The sequence below is a fragment of the Leguminivora glycinivorella genome, chromosome 9, assembly GCF_023078275.1.
Source record: "Leguminivora glycinivorella isolate SPB_JAAS2020 chromosome 9, LegGlyc_1.1, whole genome shotgun sequence".
In the NCBI taxonomy this organism is placed as follows: Eukaryota; Metazoa; Arthropoda; class Insecta; order Lepidoptera; family Tortricidae; genus Leguminivora; species Leguminivora glycinivorella.
In genome coordinates this window covers 25,364,245-25,385,258 of record NC_062979.1, presented here as the reverse complement: position 1 = coordinate 25,385,258, position 21,014 = coordinate 25,364,245, and the positions used below count along the sequence as shown (strand labels likewise).

At 40.2% G+C, this 21,014-nt stretch overlaps 1 protein-coding gene across 1 annotated transcript; it reads left to right on the top strand.

Moving 5' to 3' along the window:
• The first annotated feature begins 606 nt into the window (after positions 1 to 606).
• On the top strand, positions 607 to 17,521 carry LOC125229380 (protein takeout-like). Its single transcript, XM_048134204.1, has 5 exons — positions 607 to 729; positions 4,823 to 5,042; positions 14,874 to 15,001; positions 16,276 to 16,428; positions 17,002 to 17,521. Exons 1-5 carry the CDS (start codon positions 675 to 677, stop codon positions 17,151 to 17,153), a joined length of 708 nt encoding a protein of 235 aa, XP_047990161.1. The 5' UTR covers positions 607 to 674; the 3' UTR covers positions 17,154 to 17,521.
• Positions 17,522 to 21,014: the final 3,493 nt, after the last annotated feature.

The window sequence follows — 21,014 nt, the reverse complement described above, 5'->3', positions numbered from 1 at the left end:
TCTCATAATATATGACACGTTTTTGAATTTTTCCTAAACATATGAGAAAAATAAAAATGGATGGATCTCTGCATCTATATTTTTCTCAACGTAAGAATATAAAGTAAATAATGGATATAGGTTTTGGCGTTAAAAAAATTGAACGCTTTTATCTCACTTCGTCAGTACAAACAAAAAACAGACTTAATCCGCCTCCCTTCAATCCTTATTCTTTAATAAAAAATAAGTTTAAGTTTTATACAAAAGATCTTAAATAGTTTTTTGTTTATTATTAGAAAGAAATACATACTACAAATTATACTGTTAAAATTATACTAGACTTAGAAAACTAAAACTAAACCTATCTAAAAAATAAAAATACCTAAAAGTCTAAGCCCTGGATTCTCGGCAAGGTGCCCATCACGCAGGCAGCATTCCCGCGCTGTATTGCAATAGCAATTCTTTGCGCGAGAAAGCTGCCGGCGCGAGGGTTATACCTCTGTTGCCTCCCTTTTTTGTGATAAAGAATATTGACTTAAAGGTGTATCATAATTTGCCAGCTAGCTCTGAGTGTAGATGATCTGGTTTACGGGACGACAGTATTTAGCACCGTATAAAGCGGAGCGCGCAGCCTCCGGCCCTCATTGTTGACGCGACGAGTCGTTAAGGTGTCAGGCACCCATTAGTAGTAGATCATGAAGTTGCTGCTCGTTGTTTGTGTTCTGGTGTGCGGTGCGAGAGCCAATGTTGGTAAGATACATAATTACTCAAATAAAAAAATAAAACCGACGACCGGTCTGCCTCAGTCGGTAGTGAAGTGACCCTGCCTGCTAAGGCGCGGTGCTGGGTTCGAATCCCGGTAAGGGCATTTATTTTCTTTTAGCTTTAAGATTATTTTCCTAGAATATAAAAAAAAATGTACGTTCAATAGTCACATCTCCATTTAAGTGGTTTAAGAATTTAAGAGATGTTTCAAGCACCAAAGGCGTTGGTGCGGCTGCATCTTTGGCTAAAGACCTGAAACGTCGCAAGTATGTTACTCTCGTCAGCTACATATTTGCGGCGCTTGGGGTTGAAACCCTGGGGCCGAGGGACGTGGCCTAGTGCGTATCGCCTCTACATACATATAAAGAGCTGTCTATAAGCGCCAGAGGGCTGGCCATTATTTTGCTCAGCGGATAAGTTCAACGGCGCAACGCAAAAAAAGAGAGATTTATAAAGCATTGATTTAAACTTTCACGACTTTTACTCCTTATACGATATTATTAAAAGAATCACAACATAAACATCAAAGAAACTCGAGACATATTGAGCATACACTAATGTAATGGTTTTCAGTAACTTACCCGTTTGTTAAAAACATTACATCATTTGCAAACAATCGTATAAAGATACTCGAATGTATGATGATATGTTAGCTTGCGTTAAAATAAGAAAATTTGAATATGCGTAGGTAACTCTTAATATTTATTTTTGCACATACATACTTCCTTCCCGGTAAAAAATAAAATCAACGAAATATGCATACATTAACTTTAATGTATGCACCATAACGGCTAATGCTCTAAGAACAATGGCGATGTTTAATACATCGCTGAAAAACTCTAAACTTGTCAAGTCAAATAATGACAACGGATGGTAAACAATAATTAATTGCTTAGGTAGGTAATCGAAACATGCATGTAAATCCCTAATTTACATGCATTTTCAAATTTATTTTAAACTGTAAAAAAAAATTATGTATGTATACTTATATTATTATTGTGTGTAGTAATGTTTTTTAATCAATAAAAAAAAAACTCATTGCAAAAAGCTACGAATCAATGCCTCAGATCTCAGCGACGCAAGCCTCGAGACTGGACTGTATATTATAATGGTAACATAATAAGATATAAATGGTTAAAAATACCATTACTTCTACAGTCAATTAGATTTAACTTTAAAATAAACAACACTATTTGAGGAAAGATCCACGTTGCATCACGAAACTACCTATTTACATGAATCAGCAAAGAATGAAGAAAGCCTTCAGAAAGTATCACAGTTATTGCCAATACTGCCAGGTAAGGTCGCGCGCGCTAGGCTTGTGCCGTTTCGTTCGTTGATCGGAGCGCTCCGATCTCGTTCAATCGCTCCCATGAACTAGTTCGCTCTTTTAGGTCTTTTGCTCATTTAGTTCAGCCAGACCAGCGATCACTGCGGTCGGAAAAATCAGAACGAATGGGACCGAATAGTGTCAAAATTACACAAATAGTCCACAGATAGTAACATTCCGGGCCGAAAGGTTGTAAGTAACCGAAGTTTAATATGAAAACTTGACTTTTTTTGTTGCTCTGCTAAGTAGCTCTCGCTCTCGGTCGGCGCAGTCACACATTCGTTCTCGATCCAAACCGCTCGCGCTCGCCGATCCTATACTGAACTAAATGAGCAAAGACCGATTCTCAGAGCACGGAAAGATTCAGTTCATTTCGGTCATTGATCGGATTTTATTCCTAACAGTTCATAGTTCGTGAACGACACAAGCCTAGCGCGCGCATTGTTAGCTCGCCGCGCCGTCTGTCTGGAGCGTTCAGAATTGTTACTGTGGGCAATATTTCCGGGAATATTCCTGTTGGCAATATTTTCGATCACTTGGGCCCTACTCATTTTCTAATTATTTTGGTACTTACTTAATTCAATGTGGTAAAGTCTGTTTGATTTCGATTGTATTGCGTATGTCACAGACACGCATTCTAGTTTTGCTGTAAAATCTAAGTTTATTTAAAATAGCAAACACAAGCTTAAATGTTCTTGAGAATCTTAGATAAGTTGACCCAGATTTGAGAAAATGCTTCAACTGTATAAGGATATAATGACGTCGGTAATGTTCTCATCTTATCATAAAATTTTATAACATCCAGTAGATCTTTTAAACATTTGAATTTCTACAACACAAGTGCAATATTCATTTGAAAATAATAATCCTTCGCTCGGAGTGGAGGATAGAATTCCGATTTCGCGTGGAGGACTCTGCGGTCAAACAATTGATTGTAGACTAGATACTGGTGTCCTGCCGTTTCGCCAAAAAACGTTTCGTCAAATTTCATTTCCCAATAATCATTTCGCAATAGTTTCATTTCCCAAAGTATTGTTTGGCAAAGGTATGTTTCGCAATGATTTTGTTTGGTCAAATTATCATTTGGCACAATTTTACTTAGTCAAATTTTATTTAGTCAAAACTTTATTTCGCAAACGTTTTTAATGGCAAAACTTATATCCCAAAAACATGTTTGGTCAAAATTTTCACATCGCAAATTTCGAAAATATTTAGGCATTTGCATTTTCATTTCTACGGGATTCATTTAATTTACCGAAGATTTTTTTGGAAAATTTAACTTAAAATTGTCAAATGATAATTTCAGTTTTATTCCCAAGGCTTCAGTTGGACACGAAAAGTTTGCTCAACTTTATTTTTGTCAAACTAATATTACTGGACAAAATTATTTTGTCAACTATTTTTTTGTCAAAAAATGTTTCTACAAATTACACCATCCAAAACCACGTTTGACAATAAATATTACAAGGCATAAATGTAATGTAATAATTTTATTAGTATTGTAACAGAAAACTCGTGTGTGACAGGGTCAGCTTAGGTGCGACGACGAGCGAAGCGAGGAGGAGCGTGTTAGGTTGACAGTGATCAAATGGCGTTTTAAAGTAATTAAAAATTAATAGAACATAAAGGTCTTGAAAACATAAGGTTTCTTATTAATAGAATGTATCCGGACATGTAAGTGAAATTGTCATCCTTGACATTGCCGCAGGAGGAAAAAAAGTAGGTACGACATACACATTATTTCACACAAATCTTGGACACATAGTATAAAATCAACAAACAAATTTCCAGTGCACCATTTAATTACAATATATTGGGAAATGGAAATTTTGCCTAACAATACCTTTGACTAAATAATATTTGGTAAAATGAAATTTGACCAAGTAAATATTTTGGGAAACAAATACTTGCCAAAAAAAGTTTTGCTAAATGTCAATTTGCGATACCTATAAACCTATAAATAAAAGCCCATCTTGTATTTTAGAAAATTTGTTTTGTTTTACTTAGTTTAGGTCCATGCACTTTTATGACGGTCCTAACCTTGGGATTTATACGGGTTGGAATATTTATTGCACAACAAGCGTTAATTTAATTAAATAGCATCCCATATTTAGTTAAATACTTCTACTCTAAAACTGCAAGCATGATATGCGAAGGGACGTAAATCGTGTGGCGAGAAAGGTATTACGAATACTAATGATCGTGGAAGGTGATCACGGAAGAAACTCGACGGTCTGTGCGAGAGATGGTAATTATGAAACGAAATCGAGTGAGTGATGAGATGACGGACGATAGAGAGGTATGAAGGGAAGGCAAGTGATTTTTTTTAAGTTACTTTTATTCTACTATATTCACAGTCGTCGAAATATAAACTACTCGTACAGCTTTACAAGATTTTACTCGTAAGTTAGAATTCAACGATCAAATTACATGTATGAACATATTGTTATTTACAGACGAAAAGACTACAAGAGCAATAAAAGCAGACGATATCAGATCTAATGTAGGTACATCACAAAATGTTCTCAATTCAGCATAATGCGAACTATAAACCCAGCCCTGGCCCCGTAGCCGAATGGCATTACTCCGACGCAAAACGAAAACGAAACGCCGCGAAAAGTAGTCTGGCTCTGTCGCGCCAATACGCAAGAGCGATAGAGATAGATATCTACTAGCGTTTCGTTTCGTGAGCGTTTGTGCCATTCAGTGACCCCACAAGAGATAACATCTGTTAAACGCCGTTTCCAGCGCCGTTCCTGACGGCGTGCAAGGCGTCGGACAGCGCGTGCCTGCTGGCGTCGGCCAAGAAGGCCATCCCCGTGGTGACGGCCGGCATCCCCGCGCTGGGCGTGCAGCCGCTCGACCCCATGGCCATCGACAAGGCGGGCTCCCGCGAGGCGGGGCTCGAGCTCGACATGCGGGACACCACCGTCAAGGGGCTCAAGAACTGTGATATTCCTAATTTCAAGTAAGTTTTTATGTTTAACGGCTTTACACGCCGGTTTCGATTCGTTTTACGATACCCACTGAGCTATTTTTATTATCTGGCATGAATTCTAAATCGCAAAAAAGTATTGGCTTGCCTATCTCTTCTTCTTCTCGTGTCGATGGTTTCTTTTCTTTTTATATTAAGCGGGACCAGAAGGTCGCGACGCTTATTGCCCTGTCTGTCGCGTCCCGTAGATCTTCCACTGAGCATGTGTGTGGGTTTGCTGGGCAGCACAGCATGTGTGTCATGGTTTGGGGAGCCGTCCCACATGTGCATAAGATGTCTGAGCAGCTTAGGCTGCCCCACTTTACCAAGTTCTCCTTGCTCCGGCCAACTTGGGAACGCAGTCTGTTTAAGGCTTTCCAGGTCGGCCATGGTTGTTTATGCCCGGCTGGGAGCATTTCGGCGGGACGAACGTAGTCTTCAGGAGGAGCGCGAGTACTTTGCCAGTGTGCTAGCCGATTTTCGGGTGGTGGGGCACTGATAGCAGTGGTGAACCTCATAAAGCTTCTTCGGCTCTTTAGACGCGGCGGCGGTAGTTCGTGTCCGTGGAGAGGGTGTCTTGGGTCTTGCTCTTGTTTGAGTTTTTCCACAGCGCAGGCCACCTCCCTGCGTGTCTCCGGGGGCGCTATACCCGCCAGAGGGTAGAGCTTGTTGAGAGGGGTGGGTTTCAGACAACCGGTTATTATGCGGCAGGTGTCATTGAGAGCTGAAGAAACTTGTCCTGCATGGGGGGAGCGGTGCCACACCGGGCTTGCATATTCACCCGCCGAATAGCAGAGTGCCAGACCGGTGGTGCGGAGTGTGTGAGCAGAGGCGCCCCAGTGCGTTGTAGTAAGTTTCCTCAGGAGGTTGTTTCTGGTTGTGACCTTTTGGCGTGTATTTATACAGTGGCTTTTGAAAGAAAGAGTTCTATCCAGTGTAATTCCCAGGTACCTCGGGTTCTGGCAATATTCAATGTCAGTTCCGTCCCAGATTATGTTGAGCGGTCTATTTGCGTCCCTATTTCGCAGGTGGAATGCGCACGACTGTGTCTTTGTAGGGTTCTGTTTAAGGAAGTTGGCATTGTAGTATCTGGATTGGCCCTCCAAGGCTGTTGATAGTCCTCTCTCAATATCTTCGAAGTTGTCGCTCTGTATTGCTATTGCCAGGTCATCCGCGTACGCAAACCGCCGTGTTCCGGGCGTTACTGGCTGATCGTTAGTGTATATATTGAACAGGATCGGAGCCAGAACGCTTCCCTGAGGGAGGCCGTTTTTTTGGATACGCCAGCGACTTTTTTCCAGTTGGAGGTGAACCTGGAATCGACGATTATGAAGCAATTCACGGAGAATATTAATGAAGCCCACGTCCTTAGTCATACTGCCAACCTTAGAAAGCAATCGTTGTATGTTCACTGTATCATAGGCAGCCGTTAGATCAACAAAGACTACGCCAGTTACCAAACCCATCTCGTAGCCATCCTCTATGTGCTGCGTGAGTTTCAGCGTTTGACTGGTACAGGACTTCCCCGGCCGAAAGCCAGCTTGTTCTGGGATTAGAAGTGGATCAATGACTGGAGCAAGGCGATTTAGGAGCAATCGTTCGAACAACTTATAGGTGTGGCACAGCAGGGAAATCGGCCGGTAGCTTTTTGCATCTGATGGATCTTTTCCAGGTTTGAGAAGAGCGATGATCTTAGACTTGCGCCATGCCTTAGGTATCTTGAGCGTCGCCAGACAGTTGTTATAGAGCTTGAGGAGCCAATTCATGGCTTTTGGTCCTAGGTGTTTTATTTGCTCTACAGTCAGATCGTCGATGCCTGCAGCTTTCCCGTTTTTCATGGACTTAATTGCAGTACCAAGTTCGTGATGGTTAAACGGTCTACTTAAATCGGTGTGGTTGTGCTGTTCTGTAGCTAATGGGGTCAGTTTTGGCGTCCGATTAGTAGATTTGCCATTGAGCAAGAGCTGGGTTGCTACTTTGTTAGCCGTGACATGGCCTGGGTTTGTTGGTGGCGGTGGTTCACCAGTGAGCTTTCGTAGGTTTGACCAGGCTTTCTTGCTGTTATGGGTCATATCTGTGTTGATCACTGTTTCACACCATCTATCCCTTCGGCTATTTGCTATTTCCCGCATCAAGTGCTCTCCCGCCAACACGGTATCCTCCGAGAAAGGGTCGTCGCAGTACAAGGTTTCGTAAGTTTTGAGGAGTTCAGCGGAGGTTGGATCAAGTCCGGGATATGACGGGTGCGGCACCCTCTTGGTATGGTCTGGCATGAAACGCTTCTGATGATTTTAATGAAATTGTCGTATTCCGACGCCATCGGTGGCAGACCATATATGTTCCTGTCCAAGCCGCTAGAGAAAGCGTTCCAGTCGGCCTTTAGGAAATTAAAGCGGCGTCGGAACGGGACTTTAGCAGGTTGCACAACTGCCTGGACTCTACACATTAGGGGTCTATGTTGTGTTCGCGGGATCGGTTTACAGACAGTTTTAATGCACTGAGAGCTTATCCTTTCGTTTGTGAAAATTAGGTCCGGGTTGTAGCCGCGCTTCCAGCGACCGCTGTTGAAAGAGGACGGTAGTTTGGGGTTATGCAGGAGAATCAGTCCGTTCGCTTCAGCCCATGCCTCCACTTTTTCACCATCTGCGTTGGTATCTCGGTATCCCCATGTAGTGCTGTGGCTGTTGAAATCCCCTATGATGATAGCAGGCCGTTGGTCGCCTTGTGGGGATACGTCCCATGGTAGGAAAGTTTGCGGAGGCGGCTTATAGACTGAAGTAATCGTACATTGACCGATGTCCAGGGTTATTAGCTCCATAGTTTCCCTAACAACACAAGAAGAAGAAGTAATCTGGGTGTCCGGTCTTGTAAAAATCGCGCTGCCATGTTTTGCATGCGGAATTTCAGCTGTTAATGTCATTCCGGGTATTTGCGGCCGTTGATGGCCTATGTCACGGTGGGTTTCTTGAATGCATAAGATGTTGCACTGTGTCTCGCGGCACATTTCAGACAGAAGTTGTGCTTTGTCATCCGAGAAGCCCTCTATATTTATAGAAACGACAGTCAGGGCTGGCGCTGAAAAGTGCCTTTTTTGATCGCATGTATATTTCGCATTAGAATTTGTAGAAACCATCGTGGAGGAAGGATTAGCCGGTCATCACAGGTGGTGACCGTTGCCCAGGGTGCGCCAGACGCTTGGGTGTCTCGTAAAACACATCAATTGCTCGGATTGCGTCTTGCGGGGAGGCTCCTTCCATGCACCCCATAAAATATGAGGCTTGCCTATAAAATATGTGAAAAAAAGGGGACCCCTTTCTTTCCCATAAACTTTTTGGTCAGAATTTCGTTAGTCATAAGTTGTTATTCATATATTTTGTGGTCATAAACATCACTAGTCATAATTTTTGTTACGAATAATGCTTAATGGTACTAACCTTAACAACCCATAATATTGGATGCCATAACCTTAAAAATCATAAAGTTGATGAGTATAAAATTGAAAGGCATAACAATAATTATCCAGAAATATTACTAGGCATATTTTTTGAAGCCCTACTGATTGTTCTGCATACAGTTTTAAGGCATAAACCTCATAAGTCATAATCTTTGTTACGAATAACGTTTAATAGTTCTAACGTTAACAACCCATATTATAGAATACTATAATCTTAGAATCAAGAAAGTTGATGAATATAACATTTAAAACGGATCCCTTTGTTAGCCAGATTATCATTAGTCATAATTCTGAAACGGTTTCATTAGGGTCACCTATAGATAGGTTAGGTTAGGTTTGTTTTATGGCAATCCTGAAAAGTTACGCGTTTTTGAGAAAAACCAAATTATGACTAACGAAAATGTGGACAATCGATACATTATACCTTATGACTTTATTGGTAGTCCGCATTTACCTCGCGTCCATTAGAACGGAAATAGGACCCCTGCCCCCCTTCTACTCGTTGACGAAGCCGAATACTACAAAAATCAGCATGCAAAGGAAGAAATGGCGGGAATACAGTGAGCTCATTGAGTATTTTAATCCTCATTTCTCAGCTAGGTTCACTAGTTACCTTGTGTCATTCAGAGCAAAAATAGGAGCCCCGCATAGCGAGGCTCCGTCGAATCGCTGGCGGGCCTAATACTTTTAAAAGCAACATGAAAAAATAAAACACATAACATGTAAAAGACGAAATGGCGGGAAAATCAGTGAGCCCAACGAGAAAATTTTCATTTCTCGGGTAGGTTCGTTAGTTACCTTGTGTCATTCAGAGCAGAAATAGGAGCCCCGCATAGTGGGGCTCCGTCGAATCGCTGGCCGGGCCTAATATTCTTAAAAGCAACATGAAAAAATTAAACACATAACATGTAAAAGACGAAATGGCGGGAAAATCAGTGAGCCCAACGAGAAAATTTTCATTTCTCGGGTAGGTTCGTTAGTTACCTTGTGTTCCTTATAATGAAAAATAATATAGATCCCATTGAATGTTATGCTTAAAGTTAATGTGGACAGTAATCATTATTACTTGCGAAAATATACTTTACGACAATTATGACAAACATGTTTATTGCTTTCAACATTATGTCCATAATACAAAATGCAATTTGATTATTATGCCAAACAATGTTTATGACTAACAATAATGATGACTTGCAAAAATCTGACCTCCAATTTCTGACATTCAACTTTATGACTAATGATAATATGACTATTAAAAATTATGACTAACAACGTTATGGATTGTAAAAATCGGACTAAAAAAATTATGGGAACCAATAGAGACCCGAAAAAAAGGCTTCGTTGTGTAATCTCAGATATTATATCGGATCGGCCAAGGGGTTTAAAAATTAAAATTGGTTAAAAGGGTTTGAAATAAAATCTGATATTGCAATTTGAGGACTTGATAAAAATATGATTGCTTCAGATATTTTTAAATATCAAGGCTGCTCAAAATTGTGAGCGTGGAGCGAGCCCTAAACTGTTATGACCACGTGAAAAATGATGACACCCGTGAAGTGACCGTGCAATGATAACGATGAACTGCAGTACTAGGGTTTACTTTATCTATTTGATATCAGATTAGATGAAAACCCTGCAATCTCAAAGGTTATTAAAAAAACCGGCCAAGGGCGTGTCGGGCCACGCTCAGTGTAGGGTTCCGTAGTTTTCCGTATTTTTCTCAAAAACTACTGAACCTATCAAGTTCAAAATAATTTTCCTAGAAAGTCTTTATAAAGTTCTACTTTTGTGATTTTTTTTCTTATTTTTTAAACATACGGTTCAAAAGTTAGAGGGGGGGACGCACTTTTTTTTCCTTTAGGAGCGATTATTTCCGAATATATTAATATTATCAAAAAACCATCATTTTTAAATACCTATCCAACAATATATCACACGTTGGGGTTGGAATGAAAAAAATATCAGCCCCCACTTTACATGTAGGGGGGGGGGTACCCTAATAAAACATTTTTTTTTTCATTTTTTATTTTGCACTTTGTCGGCGTGATTGATATACATATTGGTACCAAATTTCAGCTTTCTAGTGCTAACGGTTACTGAGATTATTCGCGGTCGGACGGACGGACGGACGGACGGACGGACGGACGGACGGACGGACGGACGGACGGACGGACGGACGGACGGACGGACGGACGGACGGACGGACGGACGGACGGACGGACGGACGGACGGACGGACGGACAGACAGACAGACAGACAGACAGACAGACAGACAGACAGATAGACAGACAGACAGACAGACATGGCGAAACTATAAGGGTTCCTAGTTGACTACGGAACCCTAATAGTTGACTACAGAACCCTAAAAAAAACACCCGACTTCACAAGACAAGTTTAATAACTTTAATTATAATTATCTTAATGTATAGTTATACTAATTACACGTGTATAACATTACACAGATACAACATAATTGTTGTAGCGTGTACAGGCCTGTAGGATAATGCTAAATTGGTTTACGACCCAATGACAGCGGTTCAACGGTTATGCAAACGTTAGAAGTTAGAAGGATGCCTCGTATAAAAAACGTCAGGATTACAATAGCCACAGTTTCTTATGCTTCAATTATACATTATTGCTGTAACTAGTTCCGTGAATTGTTATTAAATAGGTACTTGGACTTTTTCTATTTTATCGTAGACGGATGGAACTAAAAATTGATTGACATGAGAACTTCGGCCTTTGAAAAACTATAGCGAGGTAATTTTCAAAATGAAAACTAGGTAGGTAAATATACGGAAAAATGGGTAGAAAATCATAATGTAATATACTAATTATTTTTTATACACACATTAGTATAGTTTTCGGGTTCATCAAACTTAATGAATATTAAAGCAGTCAGCAGGTAGAACCATAAGTTTTAATATTTAGCATGCTGTCAAAAGCTTACCATTTCCTATAGTGTTCACGTTTTGTCAGTTTGTTAATTGATTTACAAAAAGCGATAATAAAAAAGTTATTCAAATATCCGATATTCATTATTAGATTATTACTTCCTTACTTTATTAGTGTATCACTGTTGGCAATATTTCCAAAATATTGCCTTCACGACGAAGATTGTACATCACTAGTCATATATTATACCTGTTATGAATTTGTAACTCAATTATTATAAGTAATTAATAATAAGGATAAGATTACTTTCAGATACGATATCTACGTGATCGTAATTTAAACTAAAATTCAGTTACAAAAGCAATTGAAAATTCAGAAAGGTGGTGGATCGGTGAAGTCGCCACTCTTCAACTTCATCCAAACGAGTCTAAACAAGGGTTATTTTCAGTTTTTTAAGGTGCTTGTAATTACACTACACATCAAAGAGTAGTACCTAAAATATAATCATTACATTCATTACACACTCTCTGTTTTTTGTTTAAGCCTGTTAGTTAACTTATACACGTATTGATATTAAATTCTTAATCTATCTTTTCCGACAAAGGCGGCATCTTATCTGAGTCATACACATTTAGTGGTTTTCTTAAAACGGATTCACTTTAACAAATAATTATAGAGCGATAAAAATTGGGTTTTTATTAATGACTCAATCCATATTAGTTTGATCGCACCAATACAATTAGTTTAGATATTAATGTCTGTATGTTCTAATTTAGAGTACCACAAAACCTTTATCAAAGGATTTCATATAGTTGCGGTTATAATAGGAATTTAATTATGATCTAGCTAGGGTTAAAGTTTAGAATATACTGAAGTAGGTATGACCCGTTCATTTTGTATACTTAGTTTTAATAAATTTGAGAAATCATCACATTCTGGCGGAGAAGACCCCGTGGGATGTAGTTTGTGGGTATTAACCGGGATTCTTATTATGCAAATGTTTGCAAGGTTCAAGACCTGCAGTAGTCTCTATATATTGGTGAAATGGATGATTTTCAATATGACCTGAAGCTCCGGTAGCCGTTTAAGATTAGGGGCCAGTTGCATCAAACGGTCTGTCACCGTTAAAGCGTTCCTTAAATTGTATTGTATGGGAAGTTCCATAGTCGTCTGCTGCGTGACGATGATGTCTGTCAAATGTGGTTGATGCAACTGGCCCTAAGAAGTGTAATGGCGCTTGGGCTGCGCTGAAAAAAACGCTGGCTTATAGATGAGGTCTCGGTAGACCAGTTGGTAGAGCACGAGAGTTGCTACTACATACCCGAATAAAGGCTTTTCAGAGGCCGAGGCCGTGAGTTCAAGTCTTAAGACTTAAGCAGTTTTCTAATTTAAAATGTACCTACATATACGCTTATAATCTTGATAGCATCGTTGATAAAGATATTACCCATTAAAAAAGATGTAATTACTTCTAGTCTAATTGTGAGTAATTTAGTTTTCCTGCTAGATAAGTAGATGATACTTATATAGTTGTTAGCAGCATGAGTATGCAATTAAGCGGGGGCTAGCTCGGCTCGGGGGCAATTGTCCTGTTGTGGTGATTCTACAAGCTGAGGCTTTTAGGATTAAACGTGACTGAACCGTGACTAGATGATATTCATGATTAAGTTAGGTTATTTACATAATAATATAAGAATGACTGCTCGGTACCAGGTTATCTATCGTGATTCAACGAGGAAACGCAGTAAGCGTGATGAGTACCTTTGCGTCGGGAGTGATGCGGGGTGGGATATTTGACTAGCATCAGTTGGAATATGTATTTCTGAATTAAACACTTTATAGCTTTTGAGGATATTAATTTGAACTCGATACCTAACACGTTTGTTTTCATGCTGCATGAAAAGGATGTAGAAAATTTATGGAAATGAGTAGATCGTAGTATTTTTGCACAATAAAGAAGCGGTGCTAGTGTAATTTTAAATGTCGAAATTCTATGAAAGCTTGTCATTTGCATAGGCGGGGGCGGGGGCTTGCATAATGCATACCTAGGCTATCAAAATCGCTGACAATGTGCTGTCATCTATTTTGTCATGTCATAATTACTGCAGATGACTCCATAAATGATTTCGTAAATGAAAATATCGTAGCGTTATAGGTAAGCTGTTAAATATATAGCATATTTAGCAGTCAAATAAGTAAGATAATCAAAGATCCGGAACAGGTGACTCTGCGGTGAGCCGCCCGGCGTTATCAAAATCACGTCCGAGCCTACATGACGTGTAGTGTAGTGTGTAGTGTAGGTCTCTGACGCGCATGCGCACGTGATACACACGGTTTGGTGTCAAACACATTGTCTGTATGCTAACGGTGGCTATTCCAGTAGGGCAATCATGGTCGCGCGATAGATGATAAAATATCGGGCCGTCCCTATCGCACTTACAAATAGTGCGATAGGGACGGCCTGCTATTTTATCATTTATCGCGTGACCATAATTGCCCGCCAGGAAATCATCCAACCAATTGGCTATTTTCAAAGACTGTTATTTTCGTTTTACCTGTGTCATACAAAGCGTGTATTTTAAATCAGTTACGAACTGGAAATGTTTAAACTTAGCTTAGGTATATAATAACACTCAAAACTAGATCAATGTTTGTAGGTTTTCCAGAACTTATTTATATAAATACTTAATTTGGTAAATTATAAACAGTAATTATCACTGTCAGTGGCCTATTTCGCAACAGTGACAATTGTCGCCCGACTGACACTTCGGCGTTCATTGCCTGTTCAACAAGGAAATATTGACGCTGAGTAACAATGAATCAGAATCAGAATATTTATTGGTAAAAACAATTTTACATGTCAACATCTTAGAACAAGGTAGATATTATTAAATATTCACAAATTATATAAGTAGTTATTATGTATCAGAAGGTACAGTGATTTTATTATTATTATTTTATACCTACTTATGTGGATCAATGAATTCCTGATATGTATTCGTCAATCGAGTAGTAAGCCATATTTATTAAGAAAAGTTTTAATTTATTTTTGAATACTGTGTCACTGGCTGAGTTGACAACATCGACTGGAAGCGCGTTATAAATCCTAGGGCCTAGCACAGTAAGTGACTTGCGAGCCTTTGAGAGTCTCCTCGTCGGAACAAGTAACAGGTGCTGGCCTCGCGTGCTCCTCCCGGGGGCGTGGTGATGCGCGCGGGTCGGGAACGCGCTGAGGTTGTGCCTCACGTGCAGAGCGGCCTCAAGAATAAACACGCACGGCAGAGTGAGTATTCTCAACTCTCTGAACAAGGTCTGAGTAGGATGGAATGCTACTTATCAACCCAGAAATAGGCACAGAATTCAGTGTCAAGTGTCGATGTTACTGTGAAATGGCCCGCAGGTTACTGTTCCTACTAGTATCGCTGATACGAGAGTCAAATATTGTATTTGCTGATACCAACATTATGTCGTTTCAGACGCAGCGGAAAGAAAATAAACCTGGACGTGAAATGTCCCAACCTGCAGCTAACGGGAGACTACACGCTCGGGGGCAAGCTACTCATCCTGCCCATCGAGGGCAAGGGCAAATACAAGATCAAGATCCGTGAGTCCTGCCTTACCTCTGTAGTAGCCACTGTTAGAATAAACCTGCTGTGGAGTGCCCCAGCTGCAGCTGCCGGGCGACTACACCCTCGAGGCGAGCTGCTCATCCTGCCCATCGAGGGCAAGGGCAAATACAAGATCAAGATCCGTGAGTCCTGCCTCTGTCTCTGTAGTAGCCACTGTTAGAATAAACCTGCTGTGGAGTGCCCCAGCTGCAGCTGCCGGGCGACTACACCCTCGAGGCGAGCTGCTCATTCTGCCCATCGAGGGCAAGGGCAAATACAAGATCAAGATCCGTGAGTCCTGCCTCTGTCTCTGTAGTAGCCACTGTTAGAATAAACCTGCTGTGGAGTGCCCCAGCTGCAGCTAACGGGCGAAGATCCTTGAGTGCCTGCTCAACTATAGAGATGTTGTTGGTGCTGTTACTGCTGTTACAAATATTTGCTGTAATAAATCTTGTAGGCGTATACCTACTGATTATAATGCGTAAAGGGTTTCCTTCGTAATATAATTCCGGAAACGTCCGTATTTGTCATGCTTGTTCATTCAATGTCAGTACATCTTGTACTGAGAGTGACTGAAATAGAATGACACGTTCGTACGTTTCCGTAACAATACGAAGGCAAATCTTTTCGCACTACATCTATAATGAAGAATTATGGATCTAAACTGAAATAGATACCATACACTAAAGAAAGGGCGGTCGGGGTGGTGTAGCGGTCGAACACGTCAGCCGCGTTAGCTGGAGACCCGGGTTCGATTCCCGGCTTCGCCACCAGTGGGCTTGATCGCTTTTTCTTTAGTGTATGGTATCTATTTCAGTTTATAATTTATATATAGTAGTGTTACTACTTAAAAAAACAAATCAAAAAATATTTAATAAAATAATTTGATTTGTTCCCTACATCGAATTATGGATCTATTTGCACTGAGAGTTTTAACTTTTATTACATCACGGTATTTGATTGGCGTACTGAATTGTATGTAACCTCAGCAGTCCGTAATGTAATTTTAAATTGCCAGCGAGTTCGTCCGCTGTAAATGGGCCCTATTATATATCTTAATTTCCTGAGTCCAGGAAGCATTTGTTTTGTTTTTGAATTTAGAACCTTTTGTTAGACGGGGCTGTCAAATTCGCGGTAATTACAACACAATTAACTCTATAACAATTAACTGTACATACTTATCGTAACATGCCCATGACACAAAACTTTTTTGAACTTTGGGACTAAGTCCAAGAGTAGGTACAGTATCCAACAACTATGTATTTTCCAGGTGACATCCTGGTGAAGATCATGATCGAGACGGCGGACGTGGAGAAGGGCGGGGACGTGTTCTGGAAGGTGGCCAGCTGGAAGTTCACCTCCGACGTGCAGACCAACGTGCACTTCGCCTTCCAGAACCTCTTCAACGGCAACCAGCAGGCTTGTGAGTACCTCCAGTGTGAGGAGTACCTACAGTGGAGACCTGCTGGCAGCTAGAAGTTTTTACCTTCCAGAACTTATTTTTCGGCAATCAGCAGGCTTGTGAGTATATCCAGTGTAAGGAGTACAGTTGAGATATGCCGTAAAAGTTTTCGCCTTCCAGACCCTGTTCAACGGCAACCAGCTGTTGTGAGTACGCCTGGTTTAAAGGAATTAGACGTCCATCTAAACCAAACCATGAGATGTGTTTAGGTGGACTATGTTTTTATACTTTGCAAGGGTTACAATAGAGTCTGAGACCAATGCCGGATAGCCTTCAGACCTGGACATCAGCATCGGAGCAATAAAGGTTGTAATAAATATTCGAAGAAAAACACCTGTGTCCTTCCACTGTTTATTACTAGAAGCAAATATATTTTTCTTACTTTATGTGACCTTTGAGTATTTTATCCTTGCTTGACAACATACGCTGTATTCCGTACCTAGAGGGGTTGTATTGGCAATATTTATCTTAAACCATCAATGGGCCTTCTCATTCTTACCAGCTCTAGTATTTGACGTGTCTATTCCTCCGCAGCCGACACCATCCACCAGTTCGCCAACACCAACTGGAAGGAGATCTACAACGAGGTGGGCACGCCCGTGACCACCGCCATCGTCAGCAGGATCGTCAAGGCCATCGAGAAGATGTTCGAGAAGGTTCCCGTCAAAGAGATCAGTCTTGACTAGTTTAGTTACCAAATTGCAAGGTAGATGGCGGTGTTACATTGGCTACATCGCGCTGTTATTATTTTTTTACAATTCTATATAAGGTTCAAGGAGGGTTTTGATTAAATGTGGTAACTGACCTTCTGGAACATGAAGAAGCGTTTCATTTATGATTAATATACATTGGTATAGAGGTCAACAGGATCGAAGCGTCAGAGAAGCTGTTGGATAAAGTCCCCGTTTGGGAGATCAGTCAGCATTGAATAGTTTAGTTAACGCATAGTAACAGACGGCGTTGTAACATTGGCTATTTTTCTCAAATAAATTTATTTATGAATGTGGTTACTGATTTATTAAGAAAACGAATAAAGTTATCAAAAAAAAAAATTTACAGGCAAGTGTTTCATTAATAATATTATTACAATGATAAATGTAGTATAGAAAAAGTTGAACATTGATTAGTGGGGGTAATAATTAATAACCGGGTTGAAAGAAAAAGTTGTACCTACTCGCACTTGGCCGGTAATAGGTTTTCCTGTAATCTATAGATTGAAAACTATCTCGTGTATTTTTTTGAAAATTTTACGCATAGTAGTTTCGGAGATAAGGGGGCGGGGAGGGGGGGGGGGGGGGGGGCATTTTTTGCCTATTTTCTTAAATCACTTGAAAATTACTTTACTAAAAATTATTAAAACAATATATTTGATATGTACTTATAAAAACCTCTTTTATTTGATATGTTAACAAAATATAGTTCTAGAAACTTTGATCTTTAATTTTCACTTTTACCCCGCAAAAGTGGCCCCTATAATCAAATTTTCTTCATTAAAATTACATGTCCGTCTTTGGGTCACAGGTTTACATATTTATGCGTGCCAAATTTCAAGTTAATCGGTTCAGTAATTTCGGAGAAAATTGACTGTGACAGCGGACAGACAGACGCACGAGTGATCCTATAAGGGTTCCGTTTTCCTTTTTGAGGTACGGAACCCTAAAAACAAAAGTGAACTTGTGGGTGAAGTCGAACTCGCATTAGATGTCAAACTGATATCAGAGTATGCGAATTGTTCTGTACAAAGATACGGGGAAAACCACGAACAGGTTTACTTGTTAAACGACTTTTCACAGAATTAATATGTTTATTGGTAAATATCCGTGATTTTTGCATGCGCTGTCACTTATCCTTATTGATTTACCTATTACGAAGATTACGCGAAGTGCATAAATATGCTATAGGTATGAGAAAAGTAACCGCATATTATACGGTAATAAAACGTACATTGAGATATAAAATAGAAATAGAATAGAGATAGGTATGAAATGATAGCATTTAATATGGAATAAAAAAACAAGGCCATACAAAATAGTTCAAGCAAATAAGAATTTTACTCAAACGTCTAAATTAAAATACGAAGAAAGTTCCTCCCAAAGCTCCCTCGTTAGTTAGGTTAGTCTGCCTGTGAGTACGGATGTTCGGATGTAGGCACTGTCTCGTCCGAAACGTCGGTCCAAATACATAATATAAACGTTAACTGTTATGCGATGAAGTCCCGTTTTTTTTTTAAATTTTTTTTTACCTTTTCGGAAAAATACAAATACCAGTAGTATGATATAACATATTCCTAGTCACATGTCGTTGCGTGCTTCGCCTTCAACGGGCTCATTGCCGCGAAGACGAGCGCTCGTGACGTCACGACGAGGCTACTAGCACCGCGTCACGTAGCCGAGCCGCCGTCTGACGTCAACCATTACTTTTATTATCCACAAAAAACGGTCACTAATTTATTAGCCTAGGTGTTTGAGGTGAATTGAAAGACGGCAAAAGTACTGGTGCTCGATACACAAATGCCCAATACACACGGTGAAACTTTTATTATAGGACCAATGCTGAATTCGCGAATAAAAAAATTGGATGTTCCATACATTCCGATCCGACTGACGTGATGCTGCTCATTTCTATGAAACAGCTAAGTTTATTTTCGCGATTTCAGCACTGGCTGCTGTAAACCAGAATAACAAACCCCTGACACAAACTTACTCGGCTTCCCTATGGAATTACCCTTACCCCCTAATCCGGGGTAGACCTACCTACCCCATGACTATTATTAGTAGACCCCGCGCCTTTCAGCTAATAACGTTGAGACGTGAGTTTAAAAACTAGAAGCGTAACAAGCCTTATCTTGTACCTTAAGGAGTAAAGGTGAAGGTCATACCACTTATATGACCAATGTGTCACCATGATATTAAAAATTTAACGAGAGATGCCAAGAGTGAACCATAACAGTCACGTCAGAGTTGCGCGGAGTTCAGAAGCTCGTTAAGAACTACGGTTTTCAAAGAGTGTTCATGAACAGATAAGTTAGCCTTTTCTCACTGCTAGACTAATGCCACTTCTTTCATTATTCCTAGTATTGAGCTACAACTGGCCAGTCCCAAAAAGAAGTCAATGTTGCTCTGTCGGGTCCTCGTTTTGAATCTGCGTGGTTATTTTTAGCCACAAGTCATTCGACATACGGTAGACACATAGCCAGCCTAGTTCCACTGCTCTGAAGAATTGTTATTTAATTGACCGCAGCGGGAGCGCAGGTTTACGAATGAACTCGATTTGTTTTTGTAAGTCCGGATGTTCTCGCCTCCAGGTCGCAATTCTCAACCGATTCTCATGAATTTATGTAACCAGGTTAAATTAATTAACCAAATTTTTTTTATCGACCCAGTGCCAATAGAGAACATGATTATTGTCGTGATTTGACTGTGATAATGACTTTAAGAACTCCCACAGCCACTATTTTATAATTAGGTATATACGGGACCCTAAAAACCAGCCCTAACATTTCTGCATCTCATCAGTATTAACTGGCAAAAACAAACATTTGTCTCGCATTTGAACGAGATCTCGTAATTTATTAATTCTATTGGGTTGGTAAGAAAGTAATGAGCGAATCATAACCAATATTGTAATTTTTATTTAATTTATTATTTTAATCATTTATCAAAAATATAACGGCCTTCGTTATCTACTACTTGTCTCCATCGTTCTGGTAAAGAATGAATAGCATCGGCGAAGAAGTTCTTAGGTTTAGATTCAAAAAAACTCAGCTATGTACTGTCGTAGATGGGCTTGATCATCGAACTTTTTTTCATTCAAGGCATTGCTTAGCGATCTGAACAATGCGTAATCCGTAGGTGCCAAGTCTGGAGAGTACGGTGGATGAGGTATCACTTTCCAACCTAGCTCCAATAGCTTTAGCCGAGTCACTTTTGCAATGTGTGGGCGAGCATTGTCGTGTAAGAAAAAAACTTTAGCATGCTGTGGACGATTCTGACAGATTTTTTGGTTTAAATTTTCAAGCTGATTACAGTATACTGATGCTGTAACAGTCATTTCCACTTGGTAGGAGTTCCCAGTGAATAATACCATGAATATCCCACCAAACGGACAGCATAACTTTTTTCGGGTGAAGCTCTGTTTTTGGTGCCTCTATTCCTTTTTCGTTTGGAGCTAGCCACTGACGTTTGCGTGTGTGATTTATATATAAGACCCATTTTTCATCTCCAGTGATAAGATGGTCTAACCAGTTGAATGTGCGGCGAAAAGACAGAAGTTGTATGCAGATATCGGCACGGCGGTTTAGTTGATGTCTATCAAGTTCGTGCGGTATCCAAACACTGTATTTGTAGTTTTTTCCCAACTCGTGTAAATGTGTTTCTATGGTGACATGAGAGCAGCCTAACTCGGTAGCAAGAGTACGGCTCGTTAGCCTCGGATCTCCTTCAATTAAGGTTTTTAATTTGGCTACATCAATCTTCACCGGTCGACCAGACTTAGGTTGATCTGATAATGAAAAGTCGCCACTACGAAACCGCTGGAACCATCGTTTC